This window comes from Balearica regulorum, chromosome 1 (assembly GCF_011004875.1).
Source record: "Balearica regulorum gibbericeps isolate bBalReg1 chromosome 1, bBalReg1.pri, whole genome shotgun sequence".
Lineage (NCBI taxonomy): Eukaryota > Metazoa > Chordata > Aves > Gruiformes > Gruidae > Balearica > Balearica regulorum.
In genome coordinates, this window is record NC_046184.1 from 15,916,051 (window position 1) to 15,935,138 (window position 19,088).

A 19,088-nucleotide genomic window follows, 5' to 3' on the forward strand; every position below is an offset into this window, starting at 1 on the left:
GCTTTGCAGTTAGGAAGCTGCTAAAGAATTTCGAATGCTGAATTCAGGAGTGGATAGTCAATGTTCTTTATTACAATCAAAGCAAAAAAGAGAGTTGAAATCAATATAAATTATTTCAAAGCAAATAGTGCAACAGAGAATCGGTTACATTATTTATAAATATTTTTTCTTGTGTTAAAATTAGTGATTTTTAGATGGAAACTGATGATTCTAGCATCAAAAGTATGATTTTTCTGTATCCAACTGTTTAAAATTACACATGTAGGAAAAGAGCTAATTCCTTGAGATACACACTCAGCAATTACACTATAATATTTGAGTATATGCTAATTTTATGCCTTTCTAAATTCAAAAGGAATGCTAAAGAACGATTCATTTTTATTCAGTATAGACTTACAGCACATAAAAGTTGTACAGTTTCCTTTATACTGTAAGTTCCTATAATGCACATGTAAAGTGGGAAGACACAAGTTTCACAGATGAAGTAGGTAACCACGTTTCATTGTGAAGCTCGGGTATTTGGGAGTAATTTACATGAACCGTAAGTACGTGGGGGGCACCGAAGAGCCACGAGCGTGTTACTGCCTGTTCCTTGTTCTGAGGGGGTTGCCCAGAGACATTCACTGAAGGGTCGTCATCGCTTTCTGCAGCAGCTGAACCATTATGGGATAGACAGGGGCAAACTCCTTCCCCTCTCTTGTCCTCACTGACTGAACATAGGCTTCCAGGGCACCACTAAGGGAAAAAAAAAAAGGTACTGTAAGTTCAGGATCTGCAACTGAAACTATTCAGCTTCTTCCCTACTACTGTGTTTTTCCCGAGATGCTTTTGCATGGCTCTGTGGAAGAAGTAGGCAAGAAAGGCCTTACAAAGCTCTACATAACTGTTTCATCATCTTGCTCTCCTTTCTTGCATGTTTTGAGGAGTGAACAAGTTAACGTTTAAATAAGCAGCAGCATGTTGCAGATGGCTGAAATGACAGCTCTGACGCACAGACCCAGGCAGTGCGCTACACTGGTAACCTTTAGAAATGGAAAGAATAGACTCCAGCTGCTGCAGACACCACGAAGTACAACTTGGAGAGTGAAAAACCAGGGCCCTGGTGAATACCCGTGATGCCATTAGGTGAGTGCCTGGCTACGGCCAGAACTGCTGCTGGCCTTTGGCAATGCTGTGCTACCCCACAGACTGTGTGTGTGCGTGGCAATGCTGTGCTACCCCACAGACTGTGTGTGTGCGTGTGCACGCGCGCACGCACACACACACACATTGTATGTCGTTGTTGAATGTTTCTTAGAGGGTGTAGGATGTCAGTAATCCTGAGTTGCACAAATACATTTCAAAGCTAAATTGGGCAACTGCGGTGATGTACTTGTCTGCACATAATGTAACTTGCTTTACAACATACTTTAAGCAGCACTTTAGGGCCACTTTTCATCCAACATGCCAGTAAAGAGTAGTGTGGAATGACAGCAGAGCTGTAAAACAAAGCTGTTGTAAATGCTGATCTGTTCAGACTTACTTGTTCATTAAATAGGCCAAGTAAGGTTTGCCATACTTAAATATGGCTTCTAATTTAACTGAGTTTCCTGTCCTTTTCTTCTATTTCTTCATGTAATAGATGCAAGGATCTTGGGGGGTTTCTTTTAAAACTATGTTATGATGTTCCATTGGTGCTCTCAACAGGAAAATTGTGACATGTAAGCGAAAAAAAAAAAAAACCACCATGCACAAAGCACACATATGCCCCCCCCTTCCCAGCAGGGACTAAGACAACTCCCAGTACGCAGCTGTTCCTCTTCTGGTTGGTGAAGCTGCTGACACAGACTGTCGTCACAGACCTTCCGCACCGAAGCCAGGCACCATCCCACAGGGCAGCAGGTCCTGCTGCCCAGCAGTGCTGAAACCACCCTTCTGGCTCCCTGTGTGGGGAAGCAGACCTGAGATTTGCCGCCTGCATTCCTTCATGGAAGTGTGGGATGCTCCAGCATGGCTGCTCTGCCAGGGAGGGGGGGCCACTGGGTTTTGGTAACGTGTCAGGAACATGCCCTGGCCCACTGGGGGGGGGGGGTGTGGGGGGGGGGTGTGGTGTGTGTGTGTGCGTGCGTGCAGGGTTGAGGAAGCTGGTAACATTGAGAGCAACTGCAGTGTTGTGCATAGAAATACACATCAACTGCTGCTGGCTGGGCCAAGGCACAGCTGACTTTATGTTTGCTGCTACTTCCAGCAGACAAGCTTCTGGTGAAACTCTGCATTCCTGCACAAAGCGTTCAGGGGAGCTATGCTGTGCTGCTAACCCACATGTGCCTGCTGGCAACTGGAGGTTGCATTTAATTGGGCAAGGCCTAAGGAAAGCAGAAGCACTAAAGAGCGAGACTCAGTCAATGTTTCACACACACACATACAATCTCCTCCTCAAGTAAGATGATGAGAGAGGCGAGGCCAAGAGCCCTGTGTGATGCTGCAGCACTGGGAAGCTACAAATGAGCCCACCAAAGCTGGCACACCAGAAGAGACGGCAGGAAGAAGTGGGGTCATAATACACTTTGTTGTTTGTGAGTAAAGCTGTTGCTAAATGAACAACGGCTCTGAACTTCCTAAGCGAAAACTGAAACCCATCCATGTCAGAGTCTCCAGCAAAGGTCTTTTATTAACAAGTGGGAGATGCTCCTGATGCCATGAGCCTGTACTCAGTTTGCTGGCGAGATGAGCCTGAGCTTTGGGTTCGGAGAAGCCAGTGACAGCGATGACAGCCCGGCCCCGCGAGCCGGGCCTGGGGCTGCGCCCGTTCCTGCCAGCACCTCTCATCCCCACCAAAGGCAGGTGCTGATCCCTGAGCCTCACTGGCAGTGCCACAGGAGGAGCTGGGCATCCACGCGCGCACACACACACGTGCAGAGTCCCTGGCCTGTTGCTAATGGAGTTAGACAGGGAGAGAGTGAAGCATGTGACTGTGCAACCACAGAACCCAAGGCAGCTTTTCTTCTGAGCACAGGACAGGAATGAAACGGCATGGGCATGAGGAGATGCCTACTGCCCACTGCAGCTCCTGATGTCCCCTGGCAGCACAGCTGGACTTCAGACTCCCTCTTTGCTGAAGCCCAGGGCACACTGTCCAAGACTGAGGCGATGCAAAAAGAGGATGGATGGCATTATTGGAGAGTTGAGAGGCTTCAGAAGAATCAAGTGGCAGAAACAGTCCCTCATGTTGGCCTGGATGCACTCAAGAGCTCTTCAGTTTTGATAACAACTTACTATTGAATTACTGCTGAGGGGCCCACACCGGGTACCACCACACTCTGAAGAGACACTTCACATTCTGCACATGAACAAACAGCAATAGAAAAGTTATCCCCCCGCCTTACAGCCAGAAAGGCAGAGAAAGAATATTTATTTTATCTATCTATCCAAAATAAAGCTGCCTGTTTGCACCCAGTCAGCTCCCTCAGAACCTTCAGCCTGCTCCTCCCGATGGTCTCTGGAGAGCAGCTACAGGGAAAGAGGCAACAACTAAAAAAGTGCTTGCTGCAGCCACAAAGTGCTTTGGGTGCAGCTCACCTCACTCCCAGAAAGGCCATCAGCATGACGGACTGCAGAGAGATCAGGCACATCTGCAGGTAAGTTTTAAATCCCAAGATTTAAAGAGAAGAAGTGAGACTGGGAGAAAGGGACAGCAGGTAAGCGTGCTTTTTACAGAAACTGGCCTGTTGCAGCAATGAGGAACAGAGCATGTGATGAGCAGACTGAGCAGCAAGTGGGAGATGCAGGCAGGGAAGGCTCAAGGATCCCATCAAGGTGAGGGGAGATAGAATCATAGAATCAAAGAATGGTTAGGGTTGGAAGGGACCTTAAAGACCATCTAGTTCCAACCCCCCCTGCCATGGGCAGGGACACCCTCCACTAGACCAGGTTGCACAAAGCCCCATCCAACCTGGCCGTGAAGAGTCAGATGTGTCTTACATTTCCACTCAGGTCAGCACTCAAGTGATTGGCCAGCAGTGATCATTAAACACGTTAGATGTTAGTTACCTTCTACAAAGAATAGTCCCTTGTATTAAAAGGACAATTGAGAAACTCCTGTGACAGTTTTCTTACTGTAACTGTCATTCATCTTGCTGAATCTCACCCCTTCCACTCACCACTGTCCCTGTCTTTTCCTCTATACATTACTCAAAGTTTGTTGGGCTCAAATAGTTTTCAGAAGTCATCAAAAGCTGCAAATAGAAAAAAAACCCACATTGACCTGCTTAACTTAGAAAGCTCTGACACCTCTTGGTGAATTTGTGGGTTGGCATCATTATCCAGATGGTTACACTGCCATCCCTTTCTGACTTCATCTCCTTGCTTTGAAAAAGCCCTTGAAAAAGATGACAGAGATAACCAGATCCCTTCAGATGAAAAATAGAAGCTTTACCCTAAAAGCAGCACCCAAACCCACTCAATGTCAGCCCTTCATAATCCTTAGCCAGACTTTTATTCCCATCAGATCAAACAAGAGGGAATGAGATTTAGGCTACACTAAGTGCCAAACACTGGTGTTAGAGTCCTGCTGTCACACCTTCCAACTCCTTTTATCTTTCTTCTTTCTCTCCTGCCTCAAAAGAATCCGATTTAACTGGCAAATCCAACTCCATCAGTGGCAGCCACTGCCCTCTTACAACTCAAAAAGCAGCTAAAAGGAACTTGGCAAATTGTTTGGTGGCCTCAGAACTGCCCAGACCCTTCTCCTTCCCAGCAGAGACCAACAGCCGATGCAAGCTGATCTTTGTCAGCTCTCTCCTGCTGGGCTTGCTCTTTCACTCTGGCTTTGCTTGCATTATTTCAAAAACACTGAGTCAAACTTCATCAATACGACCAACCCAGGAGTATCCTAACTAACTCTCTTTTTCGCTCAAAAGACAACCAATAATTACTACTCCATCAATGCTGTAAGGTGAATTCTCAGGCTTTTTTTCTAAAGCAGACCTTGTACAGCTTTACATTAAACAATGAAAATAAAAACTTTCTTCATACTCTAAGACTAAATGCATTCACTATTTTCCTGTGTCCATGCTTGCACCTCCAATAAAAGTATTTAAACACTCTAAAGCTGAATGTTAAAATGCAATTCATCATCAATAACTTTACCTGAAACGCTGAAACAAAAGCTTGACTCTTCTCAGACAGGAAGAGTTTCGCTAACGGCCTGATGCATGACAGAGGCTTGGTGAGCACCGACTTCCCACCAAATTTAACATTTCTGTCAGGCTCCCTTGACTTGTCAGCCTTCAACTCGTGAAGGTTATTTTGCAAACGCCACGTCTTCCATTGGTGGGGATTTCACTGTAACCCTAGGGGAACAGCTGACAGGAACTGCAGTGCCAAGAGAATGAACAAGTCACGGAGAGACATCCACCACCGAACAGAGGACACGGGCACTTCCAGAGCAGAACTGGCCTGGGGAACTATCTGCTTCACATACCCATCATGGCAGAGCAGCAGCCTGTCTCCCACCTGGGCAGGTGTACGAAAGCAGCTGGCAGGGCCTCACACTGAGGGAGAGGATGAAAAGCTGCTGCAGCTGCTAAAGGCTGGGAGCCAAGAGGCAGCCACAGCTACCTGGAGCTCCATACCCTACCTGGGGACCATGGAACAGCTCATAATCATGGTCAAGCTCTGATCAGCTCAGGAAAGTCTCCTCTGCTTTGCTGCCCGTGGAAACGACACAATGGGGATGGGACAGGAAGCCTGGCCATTCCATTAGGAACAGCATCCCTGGTAAGGAAAGGTCCAGGTAGTAAAATGGCAGAAATTATGAATCCAGGGTGAAAGGACATTTGGAGTCCTCAGAATAACGGTGAGGTGGCCTCAGAGTGCAGGGAGGAATTGGCTGGGAGAGGTAACCAAAAGCACCAATGGTCACAAAGTAGATGTGATTTCACAAGTAAATGGGAATTTTGTTTCTCTGAAGAAAGTTACCAAGTCCTAAGGGTGACACGCAGAAATATGGACAGTGCAGAAGCTGCTTACACAAAGCAAGATGGTTGCTGCTGGCCACAGCCAGATTTCAGCTCAGGCTGGCTGAGCTGGGCGACTTCTAACAACAGGCTTCATAGAATAATAGAACCAGAGAATGGTTTGCGGGGGGAAGGGACCTCAAAGACCATCTAGTTCCAACGCCTCTGCAATGAGCAGGGACATCTTCCCCTAGACCAGGTTGCCCAAAGCCCCATCCAACCTGGCCGTGAACACTTCCAGGGAGGGGGCATCCACAGCTTCTCACCACCACCATCCACAGGTGGGCAACCTGCTCCAGTGCCTCACCACCCTCACAGGGAAGAATTTCTTCCTTCTATCCAATTTAAATCTACCCTCCTTCAGCTCAGGGCCATTACCCCTTGTCCTGTCACTCCATGCCCTTGTAAGCAGTCCCTCTCCAGCTTTCCTGTAGGCCCTTCAGGTACTGGCAGGTTGCTCTAAGGTCTCCCCAGAGCCTTCTCCTCTCCAGGCTGAACAACTGCAATTCTCTCAGCCTGTCTTCACTGCAGTTGCTGAGATGCCTACATAGCGTACCTCATTTGGGGAGATAAATGAGCTTAGCAGCTTTGTTAACACTTGAAATGCAGATTTTATGACGGCTTTTTTGTAAACTTTACTGGTCCTAGCTCAGATGAGCTTTTGTAACCACTGCTGGCAGCACAGAATTCAATTCAGATGCACCGGTTTACCATTTTTTTACAAAATCTTGTCTTAAAAGAAGGTAGGCTTGCTGCTGTAGAGGACACTGTAAAAACACTAGTGCACAAGTAGTAATGGAAAAATAAACGGCATCATGGGTGAAAGCAGTATCATCAAGTCTCCAGCACAGAAGAGATCACAGCTGTTGTCATATAAAAAGATGTAATTTATAGTTCTATTACCGATGTTTAAGAAGATGGAAGAAACCCTGTTTATGTAATACACAAAAACATACTCTTGAAGGGATTAGACTAAATAATGCCCTAAATTCAGCATCTTCCAGTCTAATAAAGGACATAAAACCTGTTCAGCAATCTGTTTCTATTTTAAAAGACAAGCTATGGTATACATTACAAATATTGTTTGTAAAAGAGAGCTTTGGAAAGAGGGTTGGTGGGATGTTCTGCATATATTAATGCTTCATTAAAAATGCCATAAGAAGTAAGGAAAAAAAATATCTAAGTTTAAGATGCCCTCCCACATAAGGAAAAGGATTTTAAAGCACTTATTAAATTACTTCACTTGCTTGAGCAAAAACATGAGCTTTCTTGGAAATCAGGACAAGCTGATTATATAAGACCCAGATAGTTATTTTTTAAAATGTTATTTCAACCCATGAAGATTTATATCTACAGTTAACAGGGGAAAAAAAGTGTATGATTTGGGCTGTGGTTCTTAAAGGGATCTTAATGCATATAATTTAGAATTACTCTAATTAATTAGTTAATTTTACACGGAACTGTGAATACTAGCACTACCCTCCTGGGCTCGAACTCGGTCAAATGAAGCCTGATTTAAACTGTAAGCTTCAGAAGAGGCAGGAATCATCCTTCTGTTCTGCGGCGGAAAGCACCCTGTGCCCTCAGCTCCCGAGCAATTAGCAGGGCAGCTGGAGGACAGCAGGGCCAAGACTTTTCTTTAGTACTTTACAAAGTCTGTTTGCTCTGCAAACTTCAGGGCAAAGAGGAAAATGGAAAATATGCTGTGTAAGAAGCACATCTGTCTGACACCAGATCTATTTAGTCGAGTGCTGTAAAAGTTACGGTAAAACCAAACAGTTAAATCTCCAACAGCATCATCTGTAGGACACCAGATTAGCAAGAGACATCTCTGGTTTGTTCCAGATTGCATAATAAAGAGATAGAAGGAACTGTGCGTTGGCAGACAAGCAGAACTGACACCGAGGGGTTTTATGAATGGCCTGGTGCTGGCAGGGGGAACGCTCAGAGGCGCAGGCAGCGCAGGCAGCACGCAGCAGCCCTCCGGCCACACTGCGTGGCTGCCGCTTGCTTGGTTGAAGAGAGCGGAGCAGTGACCCAGCACGGCTCTGCCGTCTGCGGCGAAGCCGTCGCGCTGCCGCGCCTAGCCAGAGTGAACCTAACACGCAGATGGGGCTTTCCTGGTGGTCCCCAAGCTGGCGTTTGTCCCTGCCCCCTGGCAGGGCAGTGGTCAGAGCCACTCTCTGGCTCAGGAAATGAGCTCATTATGAAAACGAACCCTTCGCTGGGCCTGGCTTTCAGCTCTGCTCCAGCAACAGGGAACTTGAATAAGGGCAGTTTACCCACACTCGACTGGTAGAGATAAGAATTCGGCCCTTGGGTGGATGAACTGTCCTTCAGGCTGGCTCAAATCCTGCCACATCTAACAGGAAGGTTTCTTTATGGAAGAAAGGTTGAGTTTTCAAACTTAATTTAAAAAGAAAAAAAATTTTAAAAGTGCCCTGGCTGCTTAAAGCAGTGCTCCTTTCAACGCAATCCCCGCTCCAGGAGGATGCCTGCGGCAGGGTCATCTCACCTAACTTTAAATGCCTGCAGGGCAGCTGTCTGCCCGAGAGCTCCCGTGTCCCAGCCCACGCTCACTTCACTGAGCAGAGAAAATGGAGCTTTCAGGACACAACGCAACTGACCTATTTTAGGTACCTACTTCAGGATGAGATGAATCAGCCCCAGCAGTGCCTGTTTCTCTCTGTTGACTATAAAGGCAGTCTAGGTGATATACCTCTGGCCAGGTAAATCCCACCTTTCATGCTGGATACAAGCAGAAAGAATTACAGAAAAATGCTCAGAATGCTCTAATTCATAACATTAACACCACATTGCATATGTAGCATTTAAGATCTACAGAGCGGAAGAAACACTGCAATTAGCTTCAATATGAAGCTGTAAGGATTCTGATAACACAAGTAAATTAATATCTAAGCAGCAGGTCCCTAGAGTAATTGCACAGTTGTTACAAGGGGAAGCTGCAGAAAATTACCATTTGCAAGGTGGCAGCAAACATAAAGATCATTTCTTGATGTAGGCCAGTGCAGGGATCTGAAGGCTCAAAACAGCCAAGGTTCAATTAGCGCAGATGAACAACTACAGGTGGAAAAAGCTTGAAGAGGGTGACTGATAAAAGATTACAGACAAATGAGTAAGAAGCTTGTAGTTCAACTTAGGTTCACATGAGACACATGAAGAGCAGGCTCAGAAATCTTCCAGTAGAGTATTAAAGAAAGTAGGAGTGAAACATGGTCATACCAGTGACTGACGTTTGCTTGCCTGCCTTATGTACGGATAACCGGCCTATTTAGCAATGACTAACAGGCATGAGAGGAGATGGTAAAAAGGTAAGTGCATGCAGCAATGCCTACAGAGGTTACCGGTGTCTGCAAGGGAGAACCACCTCCTTCACCCACTGCATTCAGCGTTGGTCAGCTAGCTCCACTCTCTGCTCCCGGATGTGCGGTGCTACACGAGCTGCCAACCAAACCACTGCTCGACAAATCCGGTGCAGTTAATTCACGCGGCTCAGCAGAGCTGCACGAGTGGTGCCTGCAAGCAGTGGGCCTGGGGATGGATGGATGGAGAAGCAGTCAAGCGTGGGCAGTGACAAACAGCCTTGCTCCGGCATACCAGGAGCAGGGAACGGCCACTGGATTGCCAACAGAGGCCCTTGGGAAGGGCAGATCTTCAAAGCTGCCCTTGCCGTGCCCTGGGAGGACGGGTGTCCGAGCACTCCACAGTACAAAGCAAAAGGACCACAGTCTCACCGTAAAATGCTCAAGTGATAACCTTGCCAAGTGATCACCTTGCAGCAGCACATTCTTGAGATTACAAAGTAAAAATATTTTAATAGTGGTATCTCATGTAAAATGAATAAAGGATTCAATGAAAGGATTAAAATGAAAAGCTTAAGTATTCCAGCTACGCTACTTGCTCTAATGAATGACTCTCTGCCTAAAAGCCTTGTCCCAAGGCCTGTCCCTTAATACCTCCATGGCCAGAGCAATTTATCAGTGTCTGAACATGACCACCAGCAAGCCTATTAACCAAATCAGTCTGGATGAAGTCTAATTGCAAGCAAAGACAAAAATGTGTTGTAGTTTAAGGATGGTATTTTCAAATTTGTGTAAAAGGATTGAAGAGAACAAAATCCCATCAGTTCTCAAATGATTTGCATTCTTGGCTTTCCGTAACATATCTGAAATTCAACATTGTCAATTTTGCCAGTACTATCAGGACAGAAATGACAATCAAAATATTCATAACTAAGTTACATATACAGCTGTATCAGCCCTGTATCTGTTAACCATTTCCCTATAATTCAAGATGTCATGGCTTGAGATTCAAGAAAACCTAGTTTTGTACCCAAACTGGACTAACGACACGTATGATTTTCAAAAACTACTCTTTTAATACACATATGAAAAGACATAGTTTGCATTTTAATATTTTGGAAATGAATCCTACTAACATCTACTAGTGATCAACTAGCATTTTCTTAATTGGCCCGAGCACTACACTGGGCTGTATGGTGCTATCAGCTCCAAGAACTGTAAATATTTATAGCAGACTCCTCTTGGCTGCTTTGAAAGTGTGGACAGATAATGGTAGATTTTCTCAAGCACAACCACTGCTGGCTGGAACTTAAAAGTCAGCTTTATGATTTCAGCAAAAGCTGGCAACATTCATGCACAGAAGTTCAAGGACAGAGTTGGCTTCCGGGCCAAGCTCTGCATGACAACCTTTCCCCTGCCACTGGAGTGGGTGACAGCGAGGTCAGGATAGGACACCGAGAGGATGGCTGGAAGAGTTAGGGCATTAGGAGCCAAATGATCATCTGAGCCTTGAATCCTCTGGATCCTCAGGCTGGCTTTGTCATGTTCATACAACACATCTGTTCTCTCTAACATACTTTAAAATCTGCTTGTTTTGAAAAACAAGACTCTACAACTTTTCCTAACATTTAAGATGCAAAATAGTATTTAGCTGTAAAGTCATCTACCCCAGGAAGACCTAAGAAATCTGACATAATTATCACTTCCTAAAGACCCTGGGCTGATTTTCTGAGTAACAACATTACAGGGGTGCAACAACGGTCTTCTGTTTTTAAATTCCTAGCTACATTTTCATTGCTTAAGCTTCCACAGCTTCTCTTTCCTGATACAGAAGACAGGACAGCTGCAGCCTTGACTTTCCAACAGTTGAGAGGCAGTTTTGCTAAAGCACAGTATGAGCTTAAACCATCATTGTGCATGGTTTCCTTCTTTTGCAAGAGGATTATGTGCTCCTTCCAAAGGCACTGGAGGGTTTGGGTACAGGGGCGGAGGGGAGGGTTCAGCTTCTATATTCTCCCAATTTGCAACTCATCCCATGAGTGGAGAGAGGGTAATGGTAATTACGATACATCTCCTATAGCACTTTTTTTTTTACTTTTCAAGACCAGCCCTGGTGTGCAGATAAGTTACTCTGCCATTATCATAAGTGTAGAGAAGAAAGAAGCATGATTTTTACCGTATGAGAGCAAGCCTGTCTTTTTCAGATGGATGATCATCAAGCCACTGGGAGTAGCGGGCAATGGACCACTCAGCCCTCTGATACAGAGAAACACAAACAAACACCAATTACACATAAATGTGAAAAAGGAAACACACACATCAACTTCAGAATCAAAGATGACATAAATGAAGGCCACATGAGGCCCTCTTAATACTGCAGTGATGCAGAATGAGTTAAGGAATCAGAGACAATTAACAGAAATAGCCCAACACGTTATTTGGGAGCTCAGAGGTGATCTCCTACATCGGCTGTTTGCCCAATTCTGACAGAGGTTTGAATGGAGATTTCCCGCATCTTACATGAGCAGGATCCAGGCAGTCTGGGATAAGACCTGCAGTTTCTTCTATGAGTTGACAGAATATTAAAGAATTGAGAGTCTACTTAAAATCAGGTTATCATCTTCCTACTGTTAATTAATCAAAATACGAACTCAATGACCATAACACCTTTGCCACAATAAAAACAAAAGCTAACAAATCGTATAAATCATGAGCTTGAATACTTCCTAACTAAAATAACTAGGGCGAACTCTAACGTTCATTTGTCCTTAGGTCATCTCAAGAGGAAAGACAGGTTGATTTTATTACCTGGAAGGGTGATTTTAACTCTGGTGGTGCTCTTGTAAATAAGAACTGAAGAATAATGCTGAATGGAATAACTTCTCCCAGAGCTGGGCTACTGGCAATATGCTCACTGGTCTGGAACAGCAGCGGTCTGGAAAAATGTAATGATATACTTGTGAAAGGAAGACAAAGCTTATCTTATGCTTTAGAAAAATGCCTATATGGTGGCAATATTGCGTTAGGATAGAATCACCTCATTTTTTTCCACTAGTCTGCATCTTAGGTTTTCAACACAGGTTCAGTTTGTAAAAATTTACACAAGTTGCCTATTGTAATTAAACAACACAGGACTGTGAATTTTATATTCCAGTGAAAACACTTAAGGTAACTATAGAACTCACTGTCATACAGAAGTTGCACTGAAAGCAACACAAAAAAGTACAATTTGGCCAACATTTGCATGACAAAGATTGTTAAATCATAGTTATACTCTGCATAAAATTTAAAAGAACTTTAATCTATTTCTAATTTTCAGGTGGGTGTTGCCAAAAAAGCTCTCAGTTCAATCAGAACTAACATGAGGTAATAAACCAGTTTTGAAACACAGTTTGGTCACACTGCCAATCGCCAGTTCCTGCGACTGCAACTCACCTGAACGACCTCAGCTGTCTGTAAGATTTTCCTAGGTCAGAGACTCGCCGACACAGCGGTGCTACTGCTAACTCCATCTGCAAAAACGAGCATTTTCATTTGAATTAGGATGTCCCAAAACCATAAAACTTAGTATTGGAGTAGCCTGCCTTTAAGCAATAATCCAAACTTGCAGAGCAAGTCACTGGCTTCTCGCTGGTGGCAGAATTTGAGCCAAGAAGCTATCCTTTCCTTTCATACTGCGCTGCCCAAGCCAAGACTTTTGCCTTATTCTTGGCAACACAGCGAGCATCCCATGACAAAAGACAGCGATAGTCTAAGAACAGAAGGCGTCTCCTGAGCTTTCTGAGACAGAAGCTTTGTTTCTCGCAGCAGGTTTATCTTGTTGGCAATGAGTTTCCTGAGGAAGCACTTAGGTCAATACCCCAAAAATTTGACGGCAGCCTGGGAAGAAAGCAAATCTAGGCAGGTCTCCACAAACCACTCCTAAAGCAGTAAAAATGCATACCCATTTCAGCTGGGCACCCTTTCTTTTGGTGAAGGATGAGGTTAAAGTGATTCCTTCTTGAACACTCGGCCCCAAATTCTGGGGCACAAAACCTAGGCAGATTAAATAGGAGGCAGCTGGGACCTATTGCCACAGGGTCATATGGAATCACAGGGAAAACAGCATCAGTAAGAGCATTATTTTCATACTTCAGACTGTTCGGTCTCTGAGTTCCAGCAGCCATCTTTAAAAACAAACAATTTTTAAGCACTTTCTGTTTTTTAAGCACTGGAGCTAACCTGCCTTTTTGAACAAGAGCCAGGCTCCGCTTGGGTTTTTACATCATTCACGTGAGACTCAATTTTGTCGCAGGCTCTTCATTAACAGTGAGGGACACAGAAGTGAGGAAGAACAATTTCACTTCCAGATCCCACACTGAACATGAACATTACATGGCAAAATTTCAGCCAATTACTAATAGAAACACCACCACTCAAAAAAACCCATAGGTAAAGTAATGGATTAAGTCTTTATTTTTTGCATTCCTGACATGTCAGTCAACAGAGGGATGCAAGCTTTATTCTCAGCGTACGTTTTTTAAAATCCCCAACTTGAAAGACTATTCAGACTTTGATTTCCTCATAATGCACAATTAAGCTAAGTTTCAAAGGACGAGAGCTAAAATAAGTAACAAGATCAAAAACACCATACAATGAGCTTCCCATTTAAGTAACATGACTCAACGAGTTTCAAAGCATTTGTGATACGACACTCTTCACAGTGAAGTCTTTAATACTATTATTCTTTCCAGCCGTAGCATCTCCTCAGACAGAGCTGGCTGCTGAGCCACCAGCTTCACCAAGAGCACGAAACTGTGCTGGGGTTCCAGCAGAAACAAGAAAGAAGTGTGGTGAACTATGATGCCATAGTTCATCTAAACCCAGAAGAAATTAAATTAGCAATTAATGCAAATCAAGGCCATATATTTCAGACATGCAACTTAAAAAGCAGGTGGCAGGATGGGAGTCATCTCACCTACTTCTCAACATCTACGGGTTCTCTTCATACTCAGTGAAGAGAGATGGCCACTCCTGGGGTGTGATGCATCTTTCCCCGAGGCAGACATCTGAGGTAGGTCAGGTGGGTCACGTTGTATCCCCCCAGATGACACTCAGTCAGACAAAGCTGGGAAATCCAGAGGGCCTAACCCTGGCACCTACGCTTTGTCTACAGGCAAGGAGAGGATGGTACCTCCGAAAGGTGATGGGGAAAGCCCCACAGAGCTAGCCTCCAAGCAGTGCAAAGCCGCTCCCTGAGCCTAGAAACCTTGGAGTACATGCCCCGCATCAAGCACTTGCAGGCCACTTGAATCTGCATTTTATATTAAGATGAAACTCGCAGAAGCAGAAAATGACTAAAAGTCCAGTAAGCAGGAATAAGGATCTTTGTCTTCTGCTCCAGCCCTGGGTAACAGCCGGGCTCCCGCCTGCCTGCTGCCCTTCTGGCCCCCAAATCTTCTAGCCTAGGCTATGAACCGGCCCTTTTTCTCCAGCAGGGTGGGATCCCTGCCCTGTCCCCATGACCCTCACAGCCTGCGAGCTAGGACACCTCTCCCACATGCAGGCGCAAGGGGTTCCTGTTTCTTATGCTGAAGAGCACGTACAACCCAGCTCTGCAGGTCCTGAGCAAGTGGCAAAAGGCATGCCGTGGGAAGCCAACGTCCCCACGCCTGAGGAGGAGCCATCAGCTGCTGTGCCCTGTGCTGAACTGGCCGGCACAAGGCAGCCAGGTTGAGTGCACACCCCTGAGGGTTTCTGCAGGGAGGTGCTCCAACTCCAAACTGCGATGAAGCTTAGAACAAGTTGAGCATGTTGTTCCCCAGGTGCCCCGGGACACTTCTGAGCATGTATGGGAGCCAAGAGGCCAGCACGCTGCACAGGATCAGGAGCAAGCAGCCAAAAAAGCAGAGCTAATTAAGTAGGCTTTGCTGCATCATGACACAAGATCCCTGCAGATCCTGAAAAACAAATAGGAGCAAGACTCGGATTTCTCCAGAGCTTCTTTTTGGGGATCAGTATTAGCTAGGGGCAGCGGGAAGTAACCGATATCCTGCAGGAGCTGGTGTCCCAGCTCTAGTGGGAGCCGTGGGCTTGTAGCTGTGAAGAACCAGGGAGAAGATAATTCTTTTAGGTGCTTTAGAGAATTTGATAACAGGCTACAAACTGCAAGTCTGACTTGTAGAAACAGAGATGCATAAACCAAGCTGTACTCATGAGGGGAGAGAAATCCCAGCATAGCATAATATAGTTTTGCTTAATAAGTTTTAAATTATTGTTTCACTCCTGAAACATAGTATGATGTAATGAGATGTAAGTGAAACTTTCTACGGCTTAACCAATTCCTTATTAAAACAAATTTAAATGATTTCCCTTGAACATACTTGCCAGTTTCCATAAATCAACATTTTTAGTCTGAAGTACTAAAGAATAAAATTTACTTTGGAAAATTCTGTTACTTCATCTTCAACCTTTATTCACTGTAGGAAATTATTAGTATTGCTAGAACTAGATAGATTTAATGGCAGCAGATGGTTGATTCGTGAAGTACTAGTTGCCAAAGAAAAAAATTGTTTTTAATCTTTGCAGCATACTATACCATCTCAAATTGACTCATGAAGAGTGGGAATGAGTGAAAACTAATGTGGTAAAAATGTACATAAACCACAGAAATTTTTTTTTTCTTATTTGCAACACTAGCCTGCTATGTGTTATAAACCAATCTCTCCAATAAAAACTATACTTCGCATAACAACTAAGATTGTTTCCTTCACTTGAATTTTAGATATTTGTCTGAGCCCAATGATGTAGTGAGATGCTACAGCATCTTTCTGCTGTTACATTCATTTCTGCAGGCCCACTGTGCGGGGTTCTGTGTCTCTGCCGAGCATCATGCCAGCCGGCACCGCTGGCCCGGGAGCGGGTGCTGGGGAGGAATTGTTCGGCTGGGAACAGCTGCTGGTTTTAAGGTGCTGGAATTGGGCAGAGGATAGAGCATACATCACTTCTTGGTTTTGCTACCTGTCATCACCTGAAGCTGCATCAACTGTTGATTCATGCAGCATGTTTATACTGTAGCAGCTTTTGCTATGATATACAGCTATAGTTTCCAAAGCATTCTGGTGAGCTTTTACAGGTTGGGCGATGTTTTTGGCTGTTTGCAAGCCAGTATTTGTATCATGTGTGCAAGGCCTTCCATACAGCCACGTCCTACGGGCTTTACATATGTACGGATGACTAGACTTTTTTGTTTCTTCTCCAAATTTCTCTCCCAGAATTGCATATTTGAAAATTCAGATGTCCAGGTTAGATTCAGTGAGAAATGAGGTGTCCAAGGAGTAATCTGCAACCAGAGAGGCTTGATCAATTAATCTGAGATTATCATTAACACAGGATCCAAGAGAATCACTAGAAAGTGCACGTGCTGCTGAAAAGCAAGGGACAGCTGGAACAGAAGGCGGCCTAATGACTCTGCCTCGTTTCTTCTAACTTTGTTCAAAACCCATTGCTTTTCCATGATTTATTCATGTTATTTTGTTATGCTTCGCAGAACACAGTGGCAGGCTCTTGCCCAATGTATGCTTCTTCTCAGTGATTCTTGTTCTCTAAGCCCAAAAAAGCTGTATTATCTTTTCTTCTCATATGACCCTGACATAGCCCATGGCTAGATGGTCAATTATCTGTTGAACTATTCACTGGCTAGCCATATTGTAAAAAATACATCACATGGCTGGCTTCTCTAATTGGATTATGTTCAGCAACCCAAGGGTGAAGTTAATACATGGTCTAGATAGAGATAATGCATATATATTGAAGAGCGTTTTGAAAAACCCCATAGTGAAGTTACTGTTTAGTGCCTATTGTGGTATTTTGAAGATCTCTCATTACTAAACAGCTGTTTTTTCAGTTGGAAAATCTTAACATTAAATTTTTAGCAATTACATTTCCTCCTGGCCAAGATGAATTCCAAGTTTTTAAATGTTAACTCTAAATACTTTTTTCTAGCCGTTCACTAGGAGAAAATGCTTTAACAAGCACGGGAGCAGAAGAGCTCTGAACTATTATATGAAAGAAGCTGGCCTTGAAGGGATGTGGAATTTGATTTCTCCCCCATGCAGCAATTCCAAAACTGTTGATGTTTAAGTAAACCTTCAGCTGTAATACCTCCAAAATATCACACATCTGAAAATGATTTCCTCCTTCCAGGAAGATAGCATTAAACTTTAAGTGCATTTTAGCTTTAGTCGTTTCTGTGCTTATGACTACGACTGTGACTACAGCATTCTGCTTCTCTCATTTCTTTGTAGAAACTAGAAAGGAAATTTTTTAGGAAAAATGATAAAAAGTATTTTTACACTTGTATCATCGTGTTTGATCAAATGAGCAAATCTGTTTATATTTTTACAAACCTAAATGCCTAATATTCTTGCTATTTTAATGTCACATATTGAATCAGGAAAACAGATACTGGAATTTAGCATTGTCAACTTCTACAGTAAAAACACTTGAAGAGTTGCTGGCAGTGTTAACTATGCCCCATCAAAACTGTCCGAACACAGTACTGAACAATGCCAAAAACCCCAACTATAAATCACACCCAGATAACAAATATATGCAGGTTAATATATGCAGAATAGTATTAACTCAAACAGGACCTGTAAAAATAGTTCACTTGAATAGTTCACTTCTCAACTGATCGTGCTTCTATTTCATTCTTTGCTGCATTGTCCAGTCCTTCCATCGGGTTTTAGATGACCTGAACTACAAGCCACCGATCCCAAAGTGTGCTGTAACAACTCTGAATCCCAGGCAAGTTAAAAGGTCCTTTGGAGAAGAACTGGTACTCCCCAGAAACATAAATGTTGAAAAACTATCAGGGCTTGCTGGCTTGCTTGCCTCTAGAATACTTTTTTCAGTCTGACTAGTACTGAATCAAGAAGTGAAATTTATTATTACATATGCGAATACTGAATTATGGTCACCTTAGAAATACAAAAGCGAATGAAAACAAACTGATCCACGAATTTATAGGAGTGAACTGCAAAGAAATCTTGTGCAATTGTCTGCATAAAAACTGAGAGCATGAAAAGAGGTGAATTCAGCCTGTAGACTGGAAATATTTCAAACAATGAGAGTCCCAAGGAACAGCACAGTGTGTGATAACAACCTTGTGGCATCGCAGACATTTTCTAGGGCTTAAAATGTTTCTGTGTTCCTGTAAGCACTGATCTTCATGAAATCATATTAATGATATTCAGGCATATTTCAAGCCTATCATACCTCTGCTTACAGCTGCCACACTAGCACACAACTAGTCTTACTGCTGAAATATCTGTAATGCATAAGGTAGCAAAATGTAATACTGACACTGGAAACAGGAAAGACAGAGAATTCAACAGAATTACAACAATAATTCCTAACTGTATAAGTAGCTGAGCCTTACTCAAGAAAATTGGCTGTTGTGCACCTCACCGAACCCAGTTTTGAATGAAGAGAACTTGAAGCCTCAGTTTTCCCCCTTCTGTGTAGACACCTGTTATTTTGGGGCAACTTATCAGTAAAACACATTTGTAGTGCAAAAATTTTCAAACCTGACTCTCAGCCAAAGCTATTCTGCCTAGGATAAGGCAGCTGTAACTCTGAGTGCCCTGAAAGAAATGTGCACAAGCACATCTAACGAGATATCTAAAATCTGATGCAACCCAAGATTATTTGACTTACTGCATGCATGTTTATAATAGGATCTCAAGTTAACCAAAGCTTCTGGACAACTTTCTGCCCAGATCTTTTG

At 43.9% G+C, this 19,088-nt stretch overlaps 1 protein-coding gene across 1 annotated transcript in view; it reads right to left on the reverse strand.

Moving 5' to 3' along the window:
- Positions 1–42: 42 nt before the first annotated feature.
- Positions 43–19,088, reverse strand: part of COG5 (component of oligomeric golgi complex 5) — a 190,224-nt gene continuing 171,178 nt past the window's right edge. The window contains exons 19-22 of the mRNA XM_075741876.1: positions 12,755–12,831; positions 12,128–12,254; positions 11,496–11,575; positions 43–735 (exon numbers count right to left, since the gene is read on the reverse strand). Of these exons, the coding sequence (XP_075597991.1) occupies positions 621–735; positions 11,496–11,575; positions 12,128–12,254; positions 12,755–12,831 (399 nt within the window). The 3' untranslated portion in view covers positions 43–620. The remainder of the gene's footprint in view (positions 736–11,495; positions 11,576–12,127; positions 12,255–12,754; positions 12,832–19,088) is intronic.